Source organism: Poeciliopsis prolifica, unplaced genomic scaffold (genome assembly GCF_027474105.1).
Source record: "Poeciliopsis prolifica strain line A6 unplaced genomic scaffold, Auburn_PproV2 SCAFFOLD018, whole genome shotgun sequence".
Lineage (NCBI taxonomy): Eukaryota > Metazoa > Chordata > Actinopteri > Cyprinodontiformes > Poeciliidae > Poeciliopsis > Poeciliopsis prolifica.
This window is the reverse complement of record NW_026562393.1, coordinates 2,073,625-2,092,224: the sequence shown is the minus strand read 5'-3', so window position 1 is coordinate 2,092,224 and position 18,600 is coordinate 2,073,625. Positions and strand designations below refer to the sequence as shown.

Here is an 18,600-nt window from a genome sequence, read left to right as displayed (position 1 = left end):
TTAAGAGCTTCAAGACCTCCACACACATGAAGAAGTCATGATTATTTTACTTCAGTACATACATTTTTTTTCGCTGTGTACCTTTTTATATCATGGGGTGTTGGTTAACAATAACTCTAAAAAATGACCAGATCCTAATAGCCATACTGACCCAGATTCCTGTACTGTAATCTGCAGATTACAGTCAGTGTTTATTTTGGTGGAAGCAGATCGTTTTAATTATATTTTACATTAAATCTCCATTTGGTGGAAAGCATCTGTAATGCATGTAATAACATAATATTTAGAAACAATCCTGCTAATTCACACCTTTAGAGAATTAGGCATATGGTACATAAATAATATTACAAAGCTAAATTTAAGCAAATTTTGACTTTGAGCATATTTCTTTTATTTACAAACACCCTAAAATTACAAGCTAAATTGACATTTTTGAAGCACTGTCCTTCAAAAATTCCACAGTGAGGCTGAAGCCATTCACGTTCTCAACTCCAACAGTACTGTTACCCCAAAGTTTGGTACCAAACAGTTTCCATTTCAGGCCCTCCTCATTCCAACTAGACATAAATCTGCAAGGCTAAAGTCCAGAGGTGTTTCTGTGAAGATCTATGAGGCGTCCTCTGCTTTCGGCGTGGCTTCGGCGCCAGCGTCCAGGCTCTGCTGTTTGATGTACTGTTGCAGAAGGGCGGAGAGATGAGCCGGGTGGCGCTGCAGCATGAAGGCTGTGCGGGACGTCAGCATGGTCAGCCCACTGACCAGCTCGCCCTGGACGACAGTCAGCGACGGCAGTTTGGAGTAACTGACCACGCCCTGTGCACTCAGCAGTGTGTTGTCTATGCAGGCGCCTGCGGAGAGATGAGATGATGTGGTTTAGAAGAGAGGCGGTGGTGCTGAAAGTGATCTGCAACAAAACTCAGGAATTCAACAAAAATGTTAGTTTTAGACATGAACAATAAGTTAGATCAGATTATATATGAAGAACTCTAAATCAGCAAGGGGATACCTTCTGTTTTTACACTGAACAATAAGTGGAGTTGTGAAAAAGGAAGAGAAGCAAAACTTTCTTATTCACCATGCTAACCTAAAGTACTTTCCAAAAATTTAAAGTGGTAGACTTTCAAAATTTTTGTGTTTATATACCCAGGAACAAAAATTAAAACAAATAGCATCCGCTACAAAATAAGATGATGTCGTTTGTAGTAAGCACTCCTCTAAGACTCACAGTTAGGCTTGATTCACAAAAAAAAGTCTATGAAATTTACTAACTTCCTCTTATTTCAGACTGATGTTAATTCTGTTTCAATGCTGTGAAATAATCAAAAGTGATGGCTGTGGAACGTTAGGTTGTTTACTGGAATCAAAGCAAATGCAGGCCAATATGGGTCCTATTGACATTAGGTTGCATTAATTGTATGATCAGATTTTATTTTTCAGATGTTACCAGATATGTACTATGCTTAGAGTTAAATCTCATTTGGAAAATCAAAACCAAGCTTTTATGTCTGGCAGATGTTTTGTGATGTGTTTATATTTCCACAAAAAATATATATTTTTCTAATGATGCCATCTATTTTACAGATAGCATCATCTCCTTATGTTTATTTTGGAGTAAGACTGAAGACCTCTCTATTTACTTGAAGGCATATTATTCTTGATGTATGTAAACACTTGACTTTGCAGAAAATAATATCTAAAATCATTTCTTTCTCTCATTATACTGGCATTCAGCAAATAGAAACGATTTTGGTGACTGACCTATTAACATTTAATCTAAATATGTCATTTCAATTGTTGTCACATACAAACTAAACATTTTTGATGGCAATTTAATTTCAATAGACCGAAAGCACCAGAAGTGGCTTTGGAAGTGGCCATTTTTCCTATTTCTTGTCAGCATATATCCTATTGTAGATGTTCACCGCAACATACAGCAGAGTAATTCTTTGGAAGCACTTATAAAACATACCTAAGAGTGTTATCTGTGGGCTAAACCTGAGAGCAGACATCATCTCTTTCACTTTTGGCTCTTTGCTCAGAAAGAGAATGGTGGGGCCAATGAACAGAGGAGCCATGTTGCTATAAACTGAGTTACTCAGGAAGGACCGCATTACCTAAAGAGACACAAAAAAAAGAAAAGAAAAAAGTCAAAACATTCCAACTGTTAAAGGTGAATCACATTCTCCTGAAAGAAACATATTTACAGTTTTCTTTCTGGGGTATGCATGCTACTTTTGCTTTATTTTTGTCCAAATGACTATAAAAGTGCAAAAATGTGCTGCAAGTTCTTTGATACAGACAGTATCAAAACTGCTAAAACTATCCACTTTAAACATCACAGTGAGAGGTTAAACTCCTTAATGCTGTTTTCATCAAGCCACAGTATCAAAACGAATCTGTGATGTGCCACTCACTGGGACTAAGGAGTCCGAGTTACCTGGTTGGGGAAAGATTTAATTTTGATGCCGTGTTTGAAAAGTCTGTGTCTGAGCATCAGCATGTCGTCAACACTGCAGGCGTTTGACTGGACCACGGCGATCATTTTGAACTCCTCAAACACTTTCTCCAAATCCTTCTTCAGGAGTAAAACAAACTGATTATCCTGAAGAAAACAAAGAAAAGAAATTTAGCAGGAAAAACTGCAAACGTTTGGGTCATTAAAAAACGAATGAATTCAGATATTCTACCCATCAGTCGGTCAGAGACAAGAGTCAGACAACTATCCTTTCATTTTCCTCAATTTTATTAAAACTAAGTCTCGTTGTCGCATCAATTTAGCTGCAGCTGCCGTCGGGGTCTCACCTCCTGGACGTGCTTTTTTTCGGACGGATAAGCCCCCGGAGGAGCGGTCCTAGCTGGAGGAATGTATTGTGTGACGGCAAGAAGCTTCTGTTTGAGAATATGAAGGGGTTTTCTGTGACGGGTCACAGCCTTGGACCCGTGTCGGACGCTCTGAATCAGAGGCAGCCAGCCTGGAAGCCACAGAGCTGGTTAGAAGTCTCCCACAACACCGGAGATGATGCAAAGTTAGCATCGGCTAGCCACGCTGCAAACTAGCCACCGTTTAACGAAAAGGTGACAGACACTAATAACAACAGACACTTATATACGCAATAAAAACACATTTCTAACATTTTAATGAGTTAAGTCTGTTTTTTAAAAACAATTAAAGGGGTTTTTACCCTGGTTTCGTTGCAACTTCACACACAAGGTCGCCGACATCTTCAACAGGAAATACGCTGTTTAAAATGCGACAAAGGAAGAAATGCTGCGTTCAATTACACGTCAGTAAAAATTACATGTTCTGACTAGAGCTAAAACTAATTAAAACTCAACACGGACCCAAACATAATTTTTATGTTTCGAATTTCAGAAATTCAGAAGAAACTTTGCTGAATTCTGTTTACATTCTTTTGATGTTTATAAAAGTTAGCTTGCATAAGTGTTTTATATAAAATGAAAGTAGCTTAATAATTAATTTTTTTAAGTGTTTAGAGTATTAAAATAAAAAGTGATTTTTTTTTCAACCAATCAAGGCATACAAAAGAGATGACAGTGATTTTGTTGCATTACTTTAATGAATGAGTTGTGGGGTTGTGTTAGGAAAGAGAGTCGAGGTTTCAGACGAAAGTAGGCAAAATATGTTTTCCCTCCTTCCTGAAAAAGATCACTTGCTCATCTTCTCTGAAGAAGGTGAGCAATTTATCCTTTTAATTCATTATTTTCTTTTCAACCCATTAATCAATGTATTTATGTCAATAGACCATGGCAAACAAGAAAACCCATGTCATCTGAACGCCTCACAACGTATTGACGTGTATTTTTTTTCTCCTTCGGTTTACTTCATGCATTTAAACCACATTTTATTTATGTCCTGCTTAAATTAGGACTGAAGGCATATTGTTTTTTTGAAAATCCACATTAAAAATCCACATTATTTTACAAAACACGAATGTTGACTTAGCACAAAAGCTGCACGTTTGCATAATCCTTTACGTAAAGGTTACGTCAGAGTAATTTTGACAAGCATGAGGCGCATACTCAATGTGAGTTTGAGACATTTTAGCCTGTTCGGTAGAAATTCCCCCTCTCCTATTAGTCTGTCTGTTGGGGAACGGGTCGCTTTTGCACTCAATTTTTGCAGCAAAACGATAAGTGACGGCAGCAACATGGATCTGAGCAACATGAGGAAGAAATATAGAGGGGATGAGGAGGTGAGTAAGCAGAAACATGCACTGTGTTGAGCAAATAAAGGCAGAAGTCACAGTCTGCAGGTGCAAGGTCACAAAGCAGCTATTTTGCATCGTGCTAAATCTGTAGTGAGAAAACTGGAAACAAGTAAACCTGCAAGAATTGTTTGCCTCATTTCGTAATGCTCCTTGCATGCTTTAGGCTTTGACCTTTTCCCAGCCATCCACTGTTTAATGAAAAAGCAAATAGGTCAGCCATAAGAAGAGAGTGACTCATTTTGGTTGAGCCTAAACAGTGAAAATGACCAATTTGGTTTGCATGATGCACCTACTGTTAAAACAAATGTTGATCCTGCAGACATTAGGTTTGTTCAACTGTAAACAAATTAAAGATTCTTGCAAAGCATTCATAACCTTGTTCCACATTCTTCTTACAAACTTAAGAGTTTTTTTTTTTTTTTTTACTGTAAGCTATAGGCTAACATAAGATCTGACTTGATATGTTCCTGCCAGTGGAACCAGTGGTGTTTAAGTGCCTACATATCATCCATCACTAGTCTTTTTTCAGATGCCTGGTTTATTTTTAGAGTATGAGAGAGAGCAAGAACTAAACGGATATCAGAAAGTGCAAATGCTGCGCAACAAAATGTATGTGTGTTTTTCCTTATTACTGTTAAACCTGTCTTTCATGGGTTTGCTGGATTTGAGAGTGTTTTGGAGTTCTTACCGTTTAGGTCCACATTCTCTTACATTCAGGGACTGTCAGCCTTGCAAAAGACATCTGAGACCTTCAGCTCTAAAATAATTTGGGCTTTGCTTTAAGGTAACAATAAGAGACTGATGTCTGCAAAGCACAGTAGAGCATAATAAAAATCAGTGGTTTTCAAGTCTTCATGTTTTAAATTTTTCGATCAGAATCGAACGAGTCCATTGTCCATTTATTTAGATAAGGTGTGTGGAAGCTCAAAAACACCTAAAACATGCCGGACAATGTGTTCTGGTGACTAGGATTTCACGAGTGGTATTTCTACTCATGAAATACCACTCATGAAATTAAGGTAATAAGGTAATAAGACACTATAGTCTGTAAAAAGAATATATCTGTTTTCTTTCTAAAACTATTTCCACTTCACACTGTTTTTGTCAAAGAGGGCCTTCCTTTGAACCGAGGTTTACAAATATTTTAAAAATAATGGCAATATGGTTCAATATTTTAAACTGTCTTTATTATCTTGTATTAGCAAATGACTACATTTGTGCATTCTCCAGAATCTTTGTACTTTTTCTGACTTCAACTCTGAAGGCCTCTGTTACTACTAATGGCTAAGCTTGAGCCATCTTCACTTAGGAGCAAAGTCCACAACAAAGTGTGTTGCCTGCATAACCTGCAGAGCTTACATATGGTTCCTTCGCTGACTCCGAAAAGAATTGGATTTTTGCGTTTCTCACTGGCTGTTCAAACTAGAAATTGCTCACCACCTGATTTCTCTCAGTGTGTGACATTTTCTCAAATTTGCTTCCTTGTTTTTTCTTTTGTGAGCTGCCTAAACAAGATATTTTTTATGCAGTGCTTTGAGGAGAGTCAACTTGGATCTTTGGACCCTATTAAGGAGTTTGGGAACTGGTTTGATGAAGCAACAAAGTGCCCTGAAGTCGGAGAGGCCAATGCTATGTGCATCGCCACAGCCTCCAAGTAGGTAACCCTACCATCTCCCTGTGACTTTGAAACTTTAAAGACTAATACCTTCCATAATTGTGTCACCTCTGTCTGACCAGGGATGGACGTCCATCTGCGCGTATGGTCCTCCTGAAAGGTTACAGCCACGAAGGTTTCCGCTTCTTCACAAACTACGAGAGCAGAAAAGGCAATGAGTTGGTATGTAAATGTGTTGTTAATCCTTATAACGCCAAAAAATTGAACGAAGCTCGAGTCGACTCGGAAGAGAATTTATTTCTCTTCCGTAAGCTCACGTCTTTCTCCTTCTAATGATGTTTTCTTGCCGAGCAGTTTAACATACTGATCTAATGCTAGCATGCTTTTTCCAGTTTTGATTCGGCCCATTATAAATTTCGTTTTTCACATATTTCATTACAGTGCCAGTCTGTTATATGTAGACAAAATTTATAAAAAAAACTTCCTTTCCTGCATCATGAATGCAGTGTATTGCTTTTAATGCTGTACAATTTAATAATAATGTTGTAACTGCACTTTGCACTTTTCCTCCTTACAGGGGAAACCTGTTTTTGTGATGATGTTCATAGAGATTGTGAAAACAATGCAGTTTTCACACAATAATTAGTTTTCTCTTAAAATGTTACTGTTTGATTCATCTCATTCATAAAATGTTAGAAAAACGTTGATGTTCCTAGTTTTCTTTCCTACATGTCTTGGACAAAAGATATATAATTTGATTGACTCAGTCAGCTGTATTTTTTGTCCTGTTAAAACAAACTTTTTAATTGCGGTGAGACAAAGCTTTGGAATCTTCTGTTAAACTGAAAAATATCAGACATTATTTAACTTTCTTTTCTTTTTAGAAATAGGAAAATTTGAAATTTACATTTCAAATTAATCTATTCAGTGACTTGAATTTCTTAAGTGATTTTTCTGAAGCCTTTGGTACAACATTCCAACAAATTAGGCAATTTGAACTAATAATTATAAATTTTTTCATAGGCTTTATTATAATCATTTAATGTCAATTTAATATGCATATTTTCTGTTTCTGACTGACATTTTATCGGCAGGAGACCAATCCATATGCATGCCTGGTTTTTTACTGGGAACCACTTAACAGACAAGTAAGAGACACTATAAAATAACTCCCTGTTTCCCAGTTTCCCCTCCACTGATGGTCAGTTTGTCGTAATTTTAATTCAAAGATTCGTATTGAGGGCTCAGTGGAGAGGATCCCCTACCAGAACTCCTGTGATTATTTCCACTCCCGGCCGAAGAGCAGTCAGATCGGGGCCGTTGTGAGCCGACAGAGTACACCAGTTCCCAACAGAGATGTAAGAGATGGCACTCTGTGTTTTAGCTCATACATGTTCATAAAACTTTTGTAGGCTGATCTTGAGTATGCTTTTCAGTACTTGAGGCAGAAAAATGCTGAACTGGAGGAAAAGTACAAGGACACAGATGTCCCAATGCCAGACTACTGGTGAGAATATTTGCATTTTTTATGCTTATTTCCAAATAATGAAAATAATTAACAAAGTTAATTATCTAAATGCACCAATTAATTAGTGCATTGGACATTTATTCCTTTTGAACAGCAGGTTGAAAACTGAAAAGTTAAAATAATTGTTTTATATTTATTAAATGCATCAAAACTAAAAAATGTCCACCATTTTCATATCTTTATAATATCAACCAACATACTTATTCTCCTTTATGTGCCTCATTGGTTATTTATTTACAGAAAAATAATTCATCCTTGTTTTCATTCCACCAGTTACATTTACTGAAGCTAAATATTGAGCATGTTGTCCGGATTAAATGAAAAGGTACCTTAGAAGACTATCAACTAAAATTCTTTCAAAATATCACAAGACAGTTTGGCTGCATGGAGGGAAAGTTTTGTCAGATTTCTTATTCTCATCATACAAAAAACTGAAATTATACTATGTTCCAGTTAGTGCAACAGAAAATAATAGAAGTGGTTCTACAAAATATTATCTTCCTTCCTTTCCAGCACTATGTGTTGTTTTGTGCAAGTCTATCAAAATATACTGAAGTTTGTGGTTGTAATGTGGCAATATGTGAAAAACTTCAAAGAGTGCAAAACTGTTTGCAAGGTGCTATTCATAAAAAGTAACTTTGCAAATGTTTGAACTGTCCACAAGCAGCATATCGGCACGATCTGCATGGTGTTTCCCCATCACACTCCAACTGCGTCCTGTGATCTTTCAGGGGCGGCTACCTGGTCAAGCCTCACTCGATTGAGTTCTGGCAGGGTCAGACCAACAGACTCCACGACCGCATCGTTTTCACCAAGGCGAAGGACGGAGAGAAACGGGGGGAGTTCCAGCACGAAGCCGAGGGAGGCTGGGTGTACCAGCGACTTTCTCCATAAGATCTACCTCCACAGATGTTCCATCCAGAACACCATGAACTTAAAAAGTAGCCAACATCTGAAGATACTGGGGGAAAACCATTTGATGTTTGTTAAATCTGTGTCAACTGTGCCTGTCGATTCTTTGACTTGAACCATGTGAACCTGCAAACTGACTGTAACACTAAACTTCATGTTTTATTTTGGCTTTAAAAAGAAACGAGGCAAGCTCGCCTCCTCAGACACAAATGAGTCGCAGCTGGTTGTTTCCCCGACTTCAGTGTCTTCACATCTTAAAAAGAGGACAGTTGTCTTTCAAGTGCAAATTCAGTTTACAGGCTTTTGCTAAAGTATTCACATCCCTCCATGTCTTTCACATTGTCTCCTGTTAAATGTTTGGTGAAATTCTTTAGGCCTTTATATGATAGAGAAACCCAACATAGTGCATATCGTGAAGTAAATGTTTACTTTACAAGTAAAAATTTTAGAAATGTTGACGATAACCATTCCCACCATCATTTTTTCAGAGTTGCCATGGTGTATTTATGGTGATGTGTAAGTTTTACTCCATATAGAGATTTGAATGTAGGCCATTAAGTTTAATTTTGGCTTTTTTGGAGCGAAGCATCTTCATGTTTCTCTGACCCGTGAAGTCTGCGCTAAACAGCTGTGCAAGATGAGATTAATTTAGCTCTGGATGTTTTCTTTAGGGCTAAGTGAGTAAATACAAATGCACACCACATTTTTAGACTTCAATTTGAAAAATAAAATATAAACAATTACTGGGTAGGTTGTGTTTTGTCCATCCCCAAATAAAATACATTGAAGTTTCTGGATATAATTTGACAAAATAGGAAGATGTTTATGCGGTGTGAATACTTGTTCAAGGTTCTGCAGCTGATGTCATGATTTCTGTCTAGAATAATATTTTAAAGTGAAAGAGAGAAAATTGAAGCAGATTTCTGATTTCAGTTTGATGTTTTCTTGGTAATACTTGAAAAGTTAATTTCTAAAATGGGAGCCTACAACGGCTGTCCAGATCCATAATCGTGTTGTTTTTTAAATACATGATTAGGCATTTAATAATCCAGTTAAAATGCCTACAAACAGATGACTAGAAAATGTGACCTGTCTTTAAAATAAAATAGCCTATAACATTAAGCCTATTAAAGTGAGGGATAAAGTAATTGTTGCAGACCATATTTGCCTTTTAACATTGAGATTAAAAGTGCTACTGCTGTCTTGTACTACTTTAAAGCCATTCATTGTTAAATTTGAAACTAATAAAGTATAATTTTGAACAAAAGCCTGAGTGTGTTCGACCAGCAGGTGGCAGTAGAGTCATAATTAAAGGAAGAAATAACTAATACCCACACATCTGAAGAAAGATAAGAACTGTCTTGCACAAAATGCTCAAATGTGCATTTAGATCCACATTTAGCTTATGAAGTTGCTTTAGTGGAGCTGTATTATTAAATGAAGAGCAGCAGTCAAGAGCTGAGTGTGAGTTACTAGTGTCTGCTTACCACCACCAGGTCAACAACAGCAACTGCTGAGGGGGAAACAGCAAACTGCTTTATAACATGACACAGTGATCTCACCAAGATCAGCTTGCTAACAGCAGCAACCATCAGAGTGTTTCCTCCTGAATATATTAATGATCTCGCATCCAGAAAGCCACCTACTGCAAAGAAAGGACCTCAGATACAACGAAATAGTTTTACTTTAATAAACATTGACATAAATAATTTCAGCAAAAGAAACGGGGGTACCTCTAACAGCTATTTCTTTAGCTTTTCATATGTTTGTTGATTTATAAAGTTGCACCTGAAAAAGTTTATTATGGTGGTATTAATTTCATAGATTAAATCAACTCTGAGCCAGTTAACCATTGGATCTTGACACTCTTATTTTCTAACTTTCCTTTTCTAGCAGTGAAAACTTTCTAATGTTAATTTGTATCTTTTGAAAGGGGATTATGTGCAGACTGACAAGGTTGTAAACGATAACAGCAACCTTCCTGCAGTAAGTTGCTGTGCTGCTTCACTAATGTGTAAACGTAACAAATGGAGATTATGTTTTATCTGTATTCTATTTATTGTCCCACTCTGCTTGGGGAAAAATATCAATTAAAAGGAACAAACAATCACAACTGTAGTTTTATATTACAATTTGTTTTTTAAGTTTCATTAGCATGTATCTGTGGTAGTTTGCCAGCTCTAACTAGCACATAAACAGAAAAATTGTGGTGGTCAGCACTGAGCTACAAAGTTTAATTTGTGTCTTATTTGGCACATGTCAAACTGGAATCTACCTATAATCAGTGTATTATTTTCTATAATTTACCAATAGACAAATAATCAAGACAATGAGGCTGAAGTCTAGATTTAACTCAACCACTGAAAGACAAGTTGACATTGTCCTATCTCCAACAGTTCACTTGAATAAGACCTCATCGTCTTTTGATCCCTAACCAAATTCCCATTCTACCATAGAGCATCTAATGTCCTTTTAAAAGCATAAAAACATTTCAAATCAATCATGAGTTAATTTTTCATTTTTTCTTAAGCCGTAACTTACACAGGAGCAGGAGGTCAATTTCTAGCCTTCTCTGATAAGGAATACAACACTAAATGAGTAGTAATAATAGTCTCTATTTAAATGTCCATTTGATGCAACTGGTACCTTTCTGCATCATTCACCCTGCCAACACGAATGACAAGCAGAGACTTAAATTCAACTGCTTAATATTTATTTACCTGCTGTTATAGTAAAAATATAATATTTTTTAAAAATAGGGCTCATTGCATTTTTAAAACCATTTACTTTTCTAGCTTCTCGTACCACCTGGCTGTGCTATGAAAAGCATCCATGGCATATATGGAACTCTTTGTATTAAGAGATGAGGTCAAAGGCACAAAATGGAGGTTTAGTGCACATCTCTCTAATAACCTCATCAATTTTCTGACTCAGAAAATGAAGAGAAAAAAAACAAGTCTAATGACATTTTCTCTGAAACAGTGCTGTATGTCATACAACTTGTTTAATTATTCAGCTTGTTCCTTATAAAAAAAACTTGACTGTTGTTTTCTGTTACCAATAAATACCAATGCAAATGTTTTCTAATGTTTTGTTGGTGTATGTGAAATAAAATTTGATACAAATGTTGAAACAGTTTATTTGAAGTTATAATTTAATGTTACCCTAAAAATCTTTACAACAGTCATTTACAAAATTTATAAACTTGCATTTGATTGATAAAAAACATACTAAACAATTATTATTCTAGCACGGTAAAAATGGACAAAAAGCCCTTCACAAGGTGATAAATCATTTTCTCAGAGTTTTTATTACTTATTTTAGATATTTACCTAGAAAACAATAGTTAACGCCATCTAAATATCTTCTGGGGCTACTGTGAACATTTAATAATTTTTCTGACATTTTGTATTTTCATCAAGTTTTGCATGTTTTTTCATAAAATTCAAGCAAATGGACTGTATCTTTTCATAAAAGGTCTTTTTCAAATCATAAAAATTCATAATTGCCACACAAAACAAAGGAGGTTAAGCTTAAGCTACTTCATTTCAGCTCTTATTTAAAAAAAAAAAAAACACCAGTGCAAACATAAAAAATGCTTGAGAACATTTGGACATTTGCTGTTAGAATTCAACATTTACAATAATGAGAGTAATGTTTCCAGAACCGGTCCCTGATTCAGTTTGTGAATATATTAATGTCGGTTTCAAGATACCACTTGTTTGTTTTAGTTACTGTAGCCACTTGGATGCGGTACAGTATGGCAATAGCCCTTGTCTGAGTGATTTATGACACTTTTATGATCTTGTGGATGTAATTGGCTATTTGTCCGTCTTGTTTTTGTGATTTTCACTACTGAGGTTGTGCTCTGCGAACAGGCTTGGGTTTTCTGCCAGCGTGGATCGGACTTTCTTTTTCTCTTTGAAGCGACCGGAGTGGGACACTTTGACGTGACGCCCTTTGGTGGCAGATTTATCCACAATTTTCTCCAGCCTTGCATTGAACTGGCTGTCCATATTGTCTGAAGAGATGCCTGCTTGGTCTTTGTTCTCATTGTTGCATCCGTGCTCTGCTGGGATTTCGTACAAAACCTTAGGTTCAGATTTCTTCTTGCGTGAGAAGGTCAGCTTCCACCAGCTGGAGTCAGCCATAGCAGCACGGAGACTGGAGGGATGGCCCTGCAGGAACCACAATGCACCGTTAAGTCGGCTGTCAGCATTCAGTTTAACCCTGTTATGACAATCAAAAGATATTGAAAGGCAAACAGTGATTGAGAATTGTAATAGAAATTTCAATGACTTCATGTTATTAAAGTAAAACATTTTTCACAAGATAAAAACAATAAAACAGATAACTAACTTTTGAATCAATACCACATGGGAGTGGGAGTTACATACTGTTAATTTCCCAGCTTTCTGCTGTGGGTTGATGTGTTGCAGAGTTGGTGTTAACATATGTTAAAAAAAACTGAAATTTAAGCTCCTTTAATTGTTTTATTATTTTTTTCCTTCTGTTTTCTGTAAATGTTCAATTAATGCTGCATGACAGTGGCAAACCGGTACTTTTGTGTTGAAGGAAATTGTGGTGTATCATTAACACTGACGAGTGGTAAACCGTATTATTTTCTTTCTTTTCTCCTTTGGTAATATATATTAGAAATAATCGTGATCCCACAATGTTTGATTTTGTGCGATCAAAATCGGATAATTCAAAATGCGACAAATTGTAGAGGTTTGCTGCTGCTGTGCTAATGTTATCATGTGTATTAATAGAGAAAGTGCAGATGGCTGAGTAGCTCTATTTTTTTTTATTTTTTCACTCCATTAGGTTGCCAGATAATGAAGCATTCAAGTAAAAAAAAAAAAAAAGGCTTGCTGGTTGGTCATGTATAAGCAACAGACCAATAATAAGGACAATACAAACAAAATTAGCTGTATTATTGAAACTCTGGGCTCCATTTTCTGAACTATTGGCTTCTAATGAAAGTGGAGTCAGAAGTGTTTGACTATTTTACGCTGAATTGCTTAATACATTGACAATAACAAATAAATGGTTTAAAAAGACTTTGACTTTAAATACCACTGCTGTTGCAGCTCTGTGCATAATTGTTTTCCATGTCGATCAGTTCAAAAGTACAAATAACAATATGCTCGTATTGTGTACACAGTGTTCGGCTCAACAGGCTCTTTCTAAGAAAGCTGAGCATAGCTATTATTGCCCTCTTTCACCTGCTGCTCATCTCTTTGGTTAGGAGTCGTAGCGACACCTGACACCTTGGTCTCAGCTGATAAATTAATGATTATCTGAACAGGATCTTCTGTTACTCCCATGTGATCTGATACGAAAAAGCTTCTCACTGATCAAGAAACAAGCTGCCAGTCTTTAACTTGCAGAGCAGAAACTTCTGTAAGGACTTGCTGCTACTGTTGTAACATCAAATTTGTCTGGATTAAATGTGTTGTGTGTATACATGTAGGGTTCTGTGATTCATTTTCATATGAATTTATTCTGTTTTTGCTTTTTGGTCACACTTGAAATGTCTCAAATTATGGAACACACTCTGATAACAAAGATAGCAAGAGTATAAATCCAGAAAACAAGCTGCGTACGATTATTTCATTTTTGAAGGAGCAAAATTCAAACCAACCTGGTCTTGCATGACAAATTAATCTATTGTTAAATTGTGGCTAAACTGCAATGAACCACATTTTTTAAATGTTCAAATCAGTTTCTCTGACCATACCAAGTTCTGATTGCTCTTAGACATTTGGAATGAAGAAATCACTTGTCTGATATGGGGGGGGGAAATTATCACATCAAGTCTGTTCTCAACAAATTCATAAAAATATCTTTTTTAAATAAATAAGTTGCTGTTAGAAAAGCATTTTCTACAGGGTGAAGGCTCCATCAGACTAAAGTGAAAGATGTTGTCCACAAAACTACTTCAAGGGCTCATCAATAACTAATCCAGGAGTTCACAAAAGTCCCCAAAACAACATGTAAAGTATTACAAATCTCACTTTGTTCTCGAATCGAACATGATTCCAGAATAAGTTAAAAGACTGGGTACAAATTAGGAAATTGAGGAAAGTATGTTATTCTCTGACAAGAAAATAATTGAACTTCTTGGATTTAATTGAATTAATTTCTTGTAAAATAATAATAATAATTTTTGAAAAGGAATATTATACTGTCAAACATGAGAGTGTGATGGTCAGGGACTGCTTTGCTGCTTCAGAACCTGGATTGATTCTACTCCAGTCATGAAATCGTGACACTAAAATCAAATGCATTTGGATTATACATTCAGACAATGACCAGAATCACACCAGCAACTTAAAAAAAAGTAAAACAAGTGTTTTTTTTCAGTGGTCTAGTTGAGCTCTGGACTTAAATCCAACTGAAATGAAGAGACCTGACCTTAAATACACTTCAGAACCCTTCAATGTAATATTATTTATTTGTTTAAGGCAAGAGTGAGTCAGAATTCCTCCACACTGATCAAGGTTGGAGTTCACTTGGGTCTACTTTTTCCCCTAAATAGATAAAAATTTCTTTTGAAAATTGATATTTGTATTTGCTCACATTATCTTTGCTCTGTCTGACTTTTGTTTGGTGATCTGAAAAATGGAAGATATCTTAGAGGGGACAAACACTTCCCCAATGCACTATAGATACACAGGAAACAATAACCTCCACAATTCACCATTGCCTGGTAACCAGACAGCTAAAACAAATAACTGTTCAGCAAAACAATTATTAACTGGGTAATCTGAGTGCATGGATCATAAACTGGTTTATGGAGCACTGTTTTAAAATGGCCCTCTGTCAATCTACCTATTGAAAGCCTTGTGCTGTTTGGTTGCTGTTTTCTTTTCGCAAAATCCTATATTAAAGGTTTTCTTAAGTAGTTGTTTTAATCAACTTTTTGTATTAATTTCCTTATAGATGTCTAGATAGGTTTATAGAACACATCAAGAGTGCTGAACAATAGGGCAGACTGCTTATTACATCAAAAGAAGTGCATGTTTTTGCAGATCTAGTCGGACTCTGAGAAAAAGTAAGAATGACTGAACATTGCTTCATTTGCGTTAAATCTGGTGTATGAATAACATGAGAGTTTACTAAAGCTTTGCTGTAAAGCATCAAAAAGAGGTAAAAATAGAATGAAATAAAAAAAGAAGTTTTTGTGCCTGTCACATTTCATGCATGAGTTACATTTTTAGATTTTGATTAAAGAGTGACCTTTTAAAAGTAAAAATAAAAATGAGTGACTTTAGGCTGCAAAGATTTTTAAAACAGCAGATAATGTTGTGTTTTGGTTTTATTCATTCTAAACAGTTCTCCATCTTATTTGATACTTTCACTTCTGTTCACAGCCAGTTCTGGTTTGCCAACATGAAGAAGACCAAGCTGCTCCTCAAAGACTGAACTTCTGTTTCAAACTCTGAACCTGATCAATACTTTAGCTCATGATCAATCAAATCTGCACTGGACCCCAATCCAGTGCTTCTCATGTCGTATGTGAAAATTTCAGACTTTCCTGTCAGCTTGACTAACTGCTGATTACAACAATAAAGTGAAATTATTAATCAGAAGCATCCTAATTGAACAAACAAAACAGACTTCTCCATCTCGTCTCTGCACATTAAAGGCATTTAATAGCCACTTGGAGCACAAAGTTGCCATAACAGCACTGGAGAGATGTTGTTATAGCATTGACTTAACAACAAATGTTAATGATCGAAGCAACAAATCTGTAAAAACGAATGAATTTACGACGCTCTTCATCTTGTGTAAGAGACTTTGTGAGGCAGCTCTGGAAATAATATGGTGCAGCTAATTTGGGGAAGAAAGAGCCATTTATTTTATCAGTAAGATAAAGGCTTATTATTAATAATAAAACTGTCTTTCTGTCAGTTTAGGTAGAGTGCCTTTGTCCTGAGTCTGAATACACCTGAAACTGAGCTGATTCTGAAATCTGAAAGTTGCTTGGAAGCTGTGCAGATTGTAGCCCCGGCTTTATGAGTTTCATAAGGGCAACAATGTCCCTTTTATGAGCGCTTAAAGGAAGCAAAGAGGCGTACAAATCTCTCTTTGGTGTGGTCATTTTTATCGCGAAGCACCTATGCAAATAATGAGCCTGTGCCCTTTCACAGAAACTCTCATCAGACTCTTATCTGGATCATGTGACACTGGGCACCTGGCACGGAAAGTCAAATTGCCTGGGGGTAAAATAATTCAGATTTAATTTTTGGATCTGGAGATAAAACTTCTGATTTGCAGCGTAGCGCTGCACCTGTCTGGGCCTAATTTTACAGCCTGACCCTGCGTTGCATAATAAGGTCGGTGTTTAGTTTGAAGGTGCTCACGTAACAGATGGTCATAAACGAAGAGAAACTTAACCGTGTTTCTTTAATCTTATATTTTATGCTCTATTGGAGTTGTTTAAAAGACACTGTTGAACACTTTCTGCACACATTTCTTTCAGTGAGTCTTGTTTGACTTATGTGTGACCTTTGAGACAAAATGTCCTGTTGACATGAGCCCCCCCCCCATCCCACCTCCGCCGCTCATTTTTAATAAGTTACTGTGTATTCTGCTTTGTGTGCGGCTGAGCAGATTTTTCCACAGGTCTCAGCAGGGGGAGAAAAGGGAAGAAATTTGGAAATGACTAACCAGCAGCGCCACGTTGGAGCAGCAGAGACGGAGACATGGGTGTCCTCCAAGGACACCGGGGCCTCCGCTGCTTTCACAACGAAGCTTCTCGCTTCTGATTCTCAAGTTTCTTCTCTAGTGAAAAACACAACCCTGGCTCAGAGCAGAAAAGTTGACGGTGTTGATAAACGAGGGGATTTAATTTGTTTCTGCTCATCACAACGTGTATTTATTCGCTTTTCCTGGTAATAAATGGAGACATTTCTTTCACAGCAGCAAAGTCCAAAGTATTACTTTTGCTTTTATGGCTAATCTTGTGACAACCAAGGGAGGCGTCACTCTTGCTCAGTTTCAATTCTTCGTCATGTTAAATCCTAATATTTCTGTATATATTTGGTTTCCACCAAGTAAGTGTTGAATCTCTAAGTGTAAATTTGCTGTCAATCAAATATTTGGACCTGAAAAAAGTCAATATTCAGAGAAATAGAAATAAAATTTCATTTTAACAGCAGCCAAAAGATAACTTATATTGTTTTGTAAAGTAACTCAAAAGTATTTTTCTTCCAAAACCCTCATGTTATTTTATCCCTGAATGCTTAACGTTATTGGTTTTATAGCAGTAAAAAGTAAAGAAAATTGCCAAAAAATAAAAAGTGAAAACAAAAAATTGAGAAGTTAAATTACATTTTCTTCAGTATTTTATTTTATTTTGAACGGTTGAACATTACAGCCTTACAGTTTACATAATTGAAACCATTATCGGTTTTGGTACTTTCGCTTATGTAACTGAAACCTCCTCTAGCAGCACATTACAGACTTCTTACCATCCCTTGTTGCAGACATGAATCGGGTTTCAACTGGACTTTTTCTCTTACCTTGGGGACGACGAGTTGCCTGCCTGAAGGAGAGTGTCTCAGATATGGAAGCGTCCCACCATGCTGATGACTGTCTGTCTCCTTGCTGCAGCTTTTGTGAATCTCTTGACTCTTCTCCTCAGGTGATTGTGAACAGGTGCAACATCTCTCTCCCTCTCCCTTTCTCTCCAGCCTTTTTTCTCATGTCCTCCACTTAAGAACACACCCTTCTCAAACACACATAAACCTAAGCCCCGCCTGGCTGAGAGTGCACAGCAATGTTGTAACATTGTCACCAAGCGACCTTCAGTGTTACGGGCAGGAATGAAAACCTTTTTTTTTTCCTCACCTTTAACGAGAATATTGTTTTATGTGAAGGAGGTAGCTGTTAGCAGGATAAACATTGATTTATCTCCATTTCAGAGTGATTGTGAGCTTGAAATTGGAGCAAAGTAAGACGGATGCAGAGCTGTTTTGCATGGCTTTGTGTAGAATCCCAGTGAGTGGATGTCTTGGTGACCATTCAAATGAGCTGAAATTAGGCCACATGGCTCAGAGTATCTGCTAATGTAGCTGTAGGGATTTAAAGATTATCTGTTCACAGCTGCCTGACTTCAAAAGACACCTGCAGTGATTCATGTGAATCATCTGAGTAGCTAACACAAAAATGTATGTAAGAGTGTGTCATTTTTGTCTCAGAGTAATCTCCCAGAAATCAGTAGCAAACGAGGGAAACTTACATCAGTCCACGTGGATACAAGTATTAGCAAAGTAGTTAAGGGTTCATCTGGATAAATAAGATATAAT

At 36.6% G+C, this 18,600-nt stretch overlaps 3 protein-coding genes across 4 annotated transcripts; 1 reads left to right on the top strand and 2 right to left on the bottom strand.

Moving 5' to 3' along the window:
- Window positions 1-367: 367 nt before the first annotated feature.
- Window positions 368-3,250, bottom strand: mrpl10 (mitochondrial ribosomal protein L10). Its single transcript, XM_055042472.1, has 5 exons — window positions 3,180-3,250; window positions 2,800-2,969; window positions 2,435-2,599; window positions 1,967-2,111; window positions 368-845 (listed from the first exon to the last, which is right to left on the bottom strand). The coding sequence occupies exons 1-5, from the start codon at window positions 3,217-3,219 to the stop codon at window positions 607-609; spliced, it is 759 nt and encodes a 252-aa protein (XP_054898447.1). The 5' UTR covers window positions 3,220-3,250; the 3' UTR covers window positions 368-606.
- Window positions 3,251-3,961: 711 nt separating this feature from the next.
- pnpo (pyridoxamine 5'-phosphate oxidase) lies at window positions 3,962-9,024 on the top strand. The gene is made up of 7 exons (XM_055043288.1): window positions 3,962-4,211; window positions 5,756-5,880; window positions 5,964-6,063; window positions 6,936-6,989; window positions 7,071-7,199; window positions 7,278-7,348; window positions 8,101-9,024. The coding sequence occupies exons 1-7, from the start codon at window positions 4,026-4,028 to the stop codon at window positions 8,261-8,263; spliced, it is 828 nt and encodes a 275-aa protein (XP_054899263.1). The 5' UTR covers window positions 3,962-4,025; the 3' UTR covers window positions 8,264-9,024.
- Window positions 9,025-11,417: 2,393 nt separating this feature from the next.
- On the bottom strand, window positions 11,418-17,972 carry prr15lb (proline rich 15 like b). 2 transcript variants are annotated; one of them, XM_055042458.1, is made up of 2 exons: window positions 17,815-17,972; window positions 11,418-12,511 (listed from the first exon to the last, which is right to left on the bottom strand). In XM_055042458.1, the coding sequence occupies exon 2, from the start codon at window positions 12,430-12,432 to the stop codon at window positions 12,103-12,105; it is 330 nt and encodes a 109-aa protein (XP_054898433.1). In that variant the 5' UTR covers window positions 12,433-12,511; window positions 17,815-17,972; the 3' UTR covers window positions 11,418-12,102. The 2 variants fall into 2 exon arrangements, with proteins under 2 accessions (XP_054898433.1, XP_054898432.1); XM_055042457.1 differs by having other exon boundaries at window positions 11,418-12,459.
- Window positions 17,973-18,600: the final 628 nt, after the last annotated feature.

Bases quoted from the DNA above. Each gene is read 5' to 3' on its own strand.
- prr15lb (XM_055042458.1), bottom strand. From the start codon at position 12,432: ATGGCTGACTCCAGCTGGTGGAAGCTGACCTTCTCACGCAAGAAGAAA.
- mrpl10 (XM_055042472.1), bottom strand. From the start codon at position 3,219: ATGTCGGCGACCTTGTGTGTGAAGTTGCAACGAAACCAGG. The intron at 2,112-2,434 runs GTAACTCGGACT...GTGTCTCTTTAG, and splicing joins TTAAATCTTTCCCCAACCAG to GTAATGCGGTCCTTCCTGAG. The intron at 846-1,966 runs GTATGTTTTATA...ATCTCTCCGCAG, and splicing joins CCCACAGATAACACTCTTAG to GCGCCTGCATAGACAACACA.
- pnpo (XM_055043288.1), top strand. From the start codon at position 4,026: ATGAGGCGCATACTCAATGTGAGTTTGAGACATTTTAGCCTGTTCGGT. The intron at 4,212-5,755 runs GTGAGTAAGCAG...TTTTTTATGCAG, and splicing joins AATATAGAGGGGATGAGGAG to TGCTTTGAGGAGAGTCAACT. The intron at 6,990-7,070 runs GTAAGAGACACT...TTTAATTCAAAG, and splicing joins GGGAACCACTTAACAGACAA to ATTCGTATTGAGGGCTCAGT.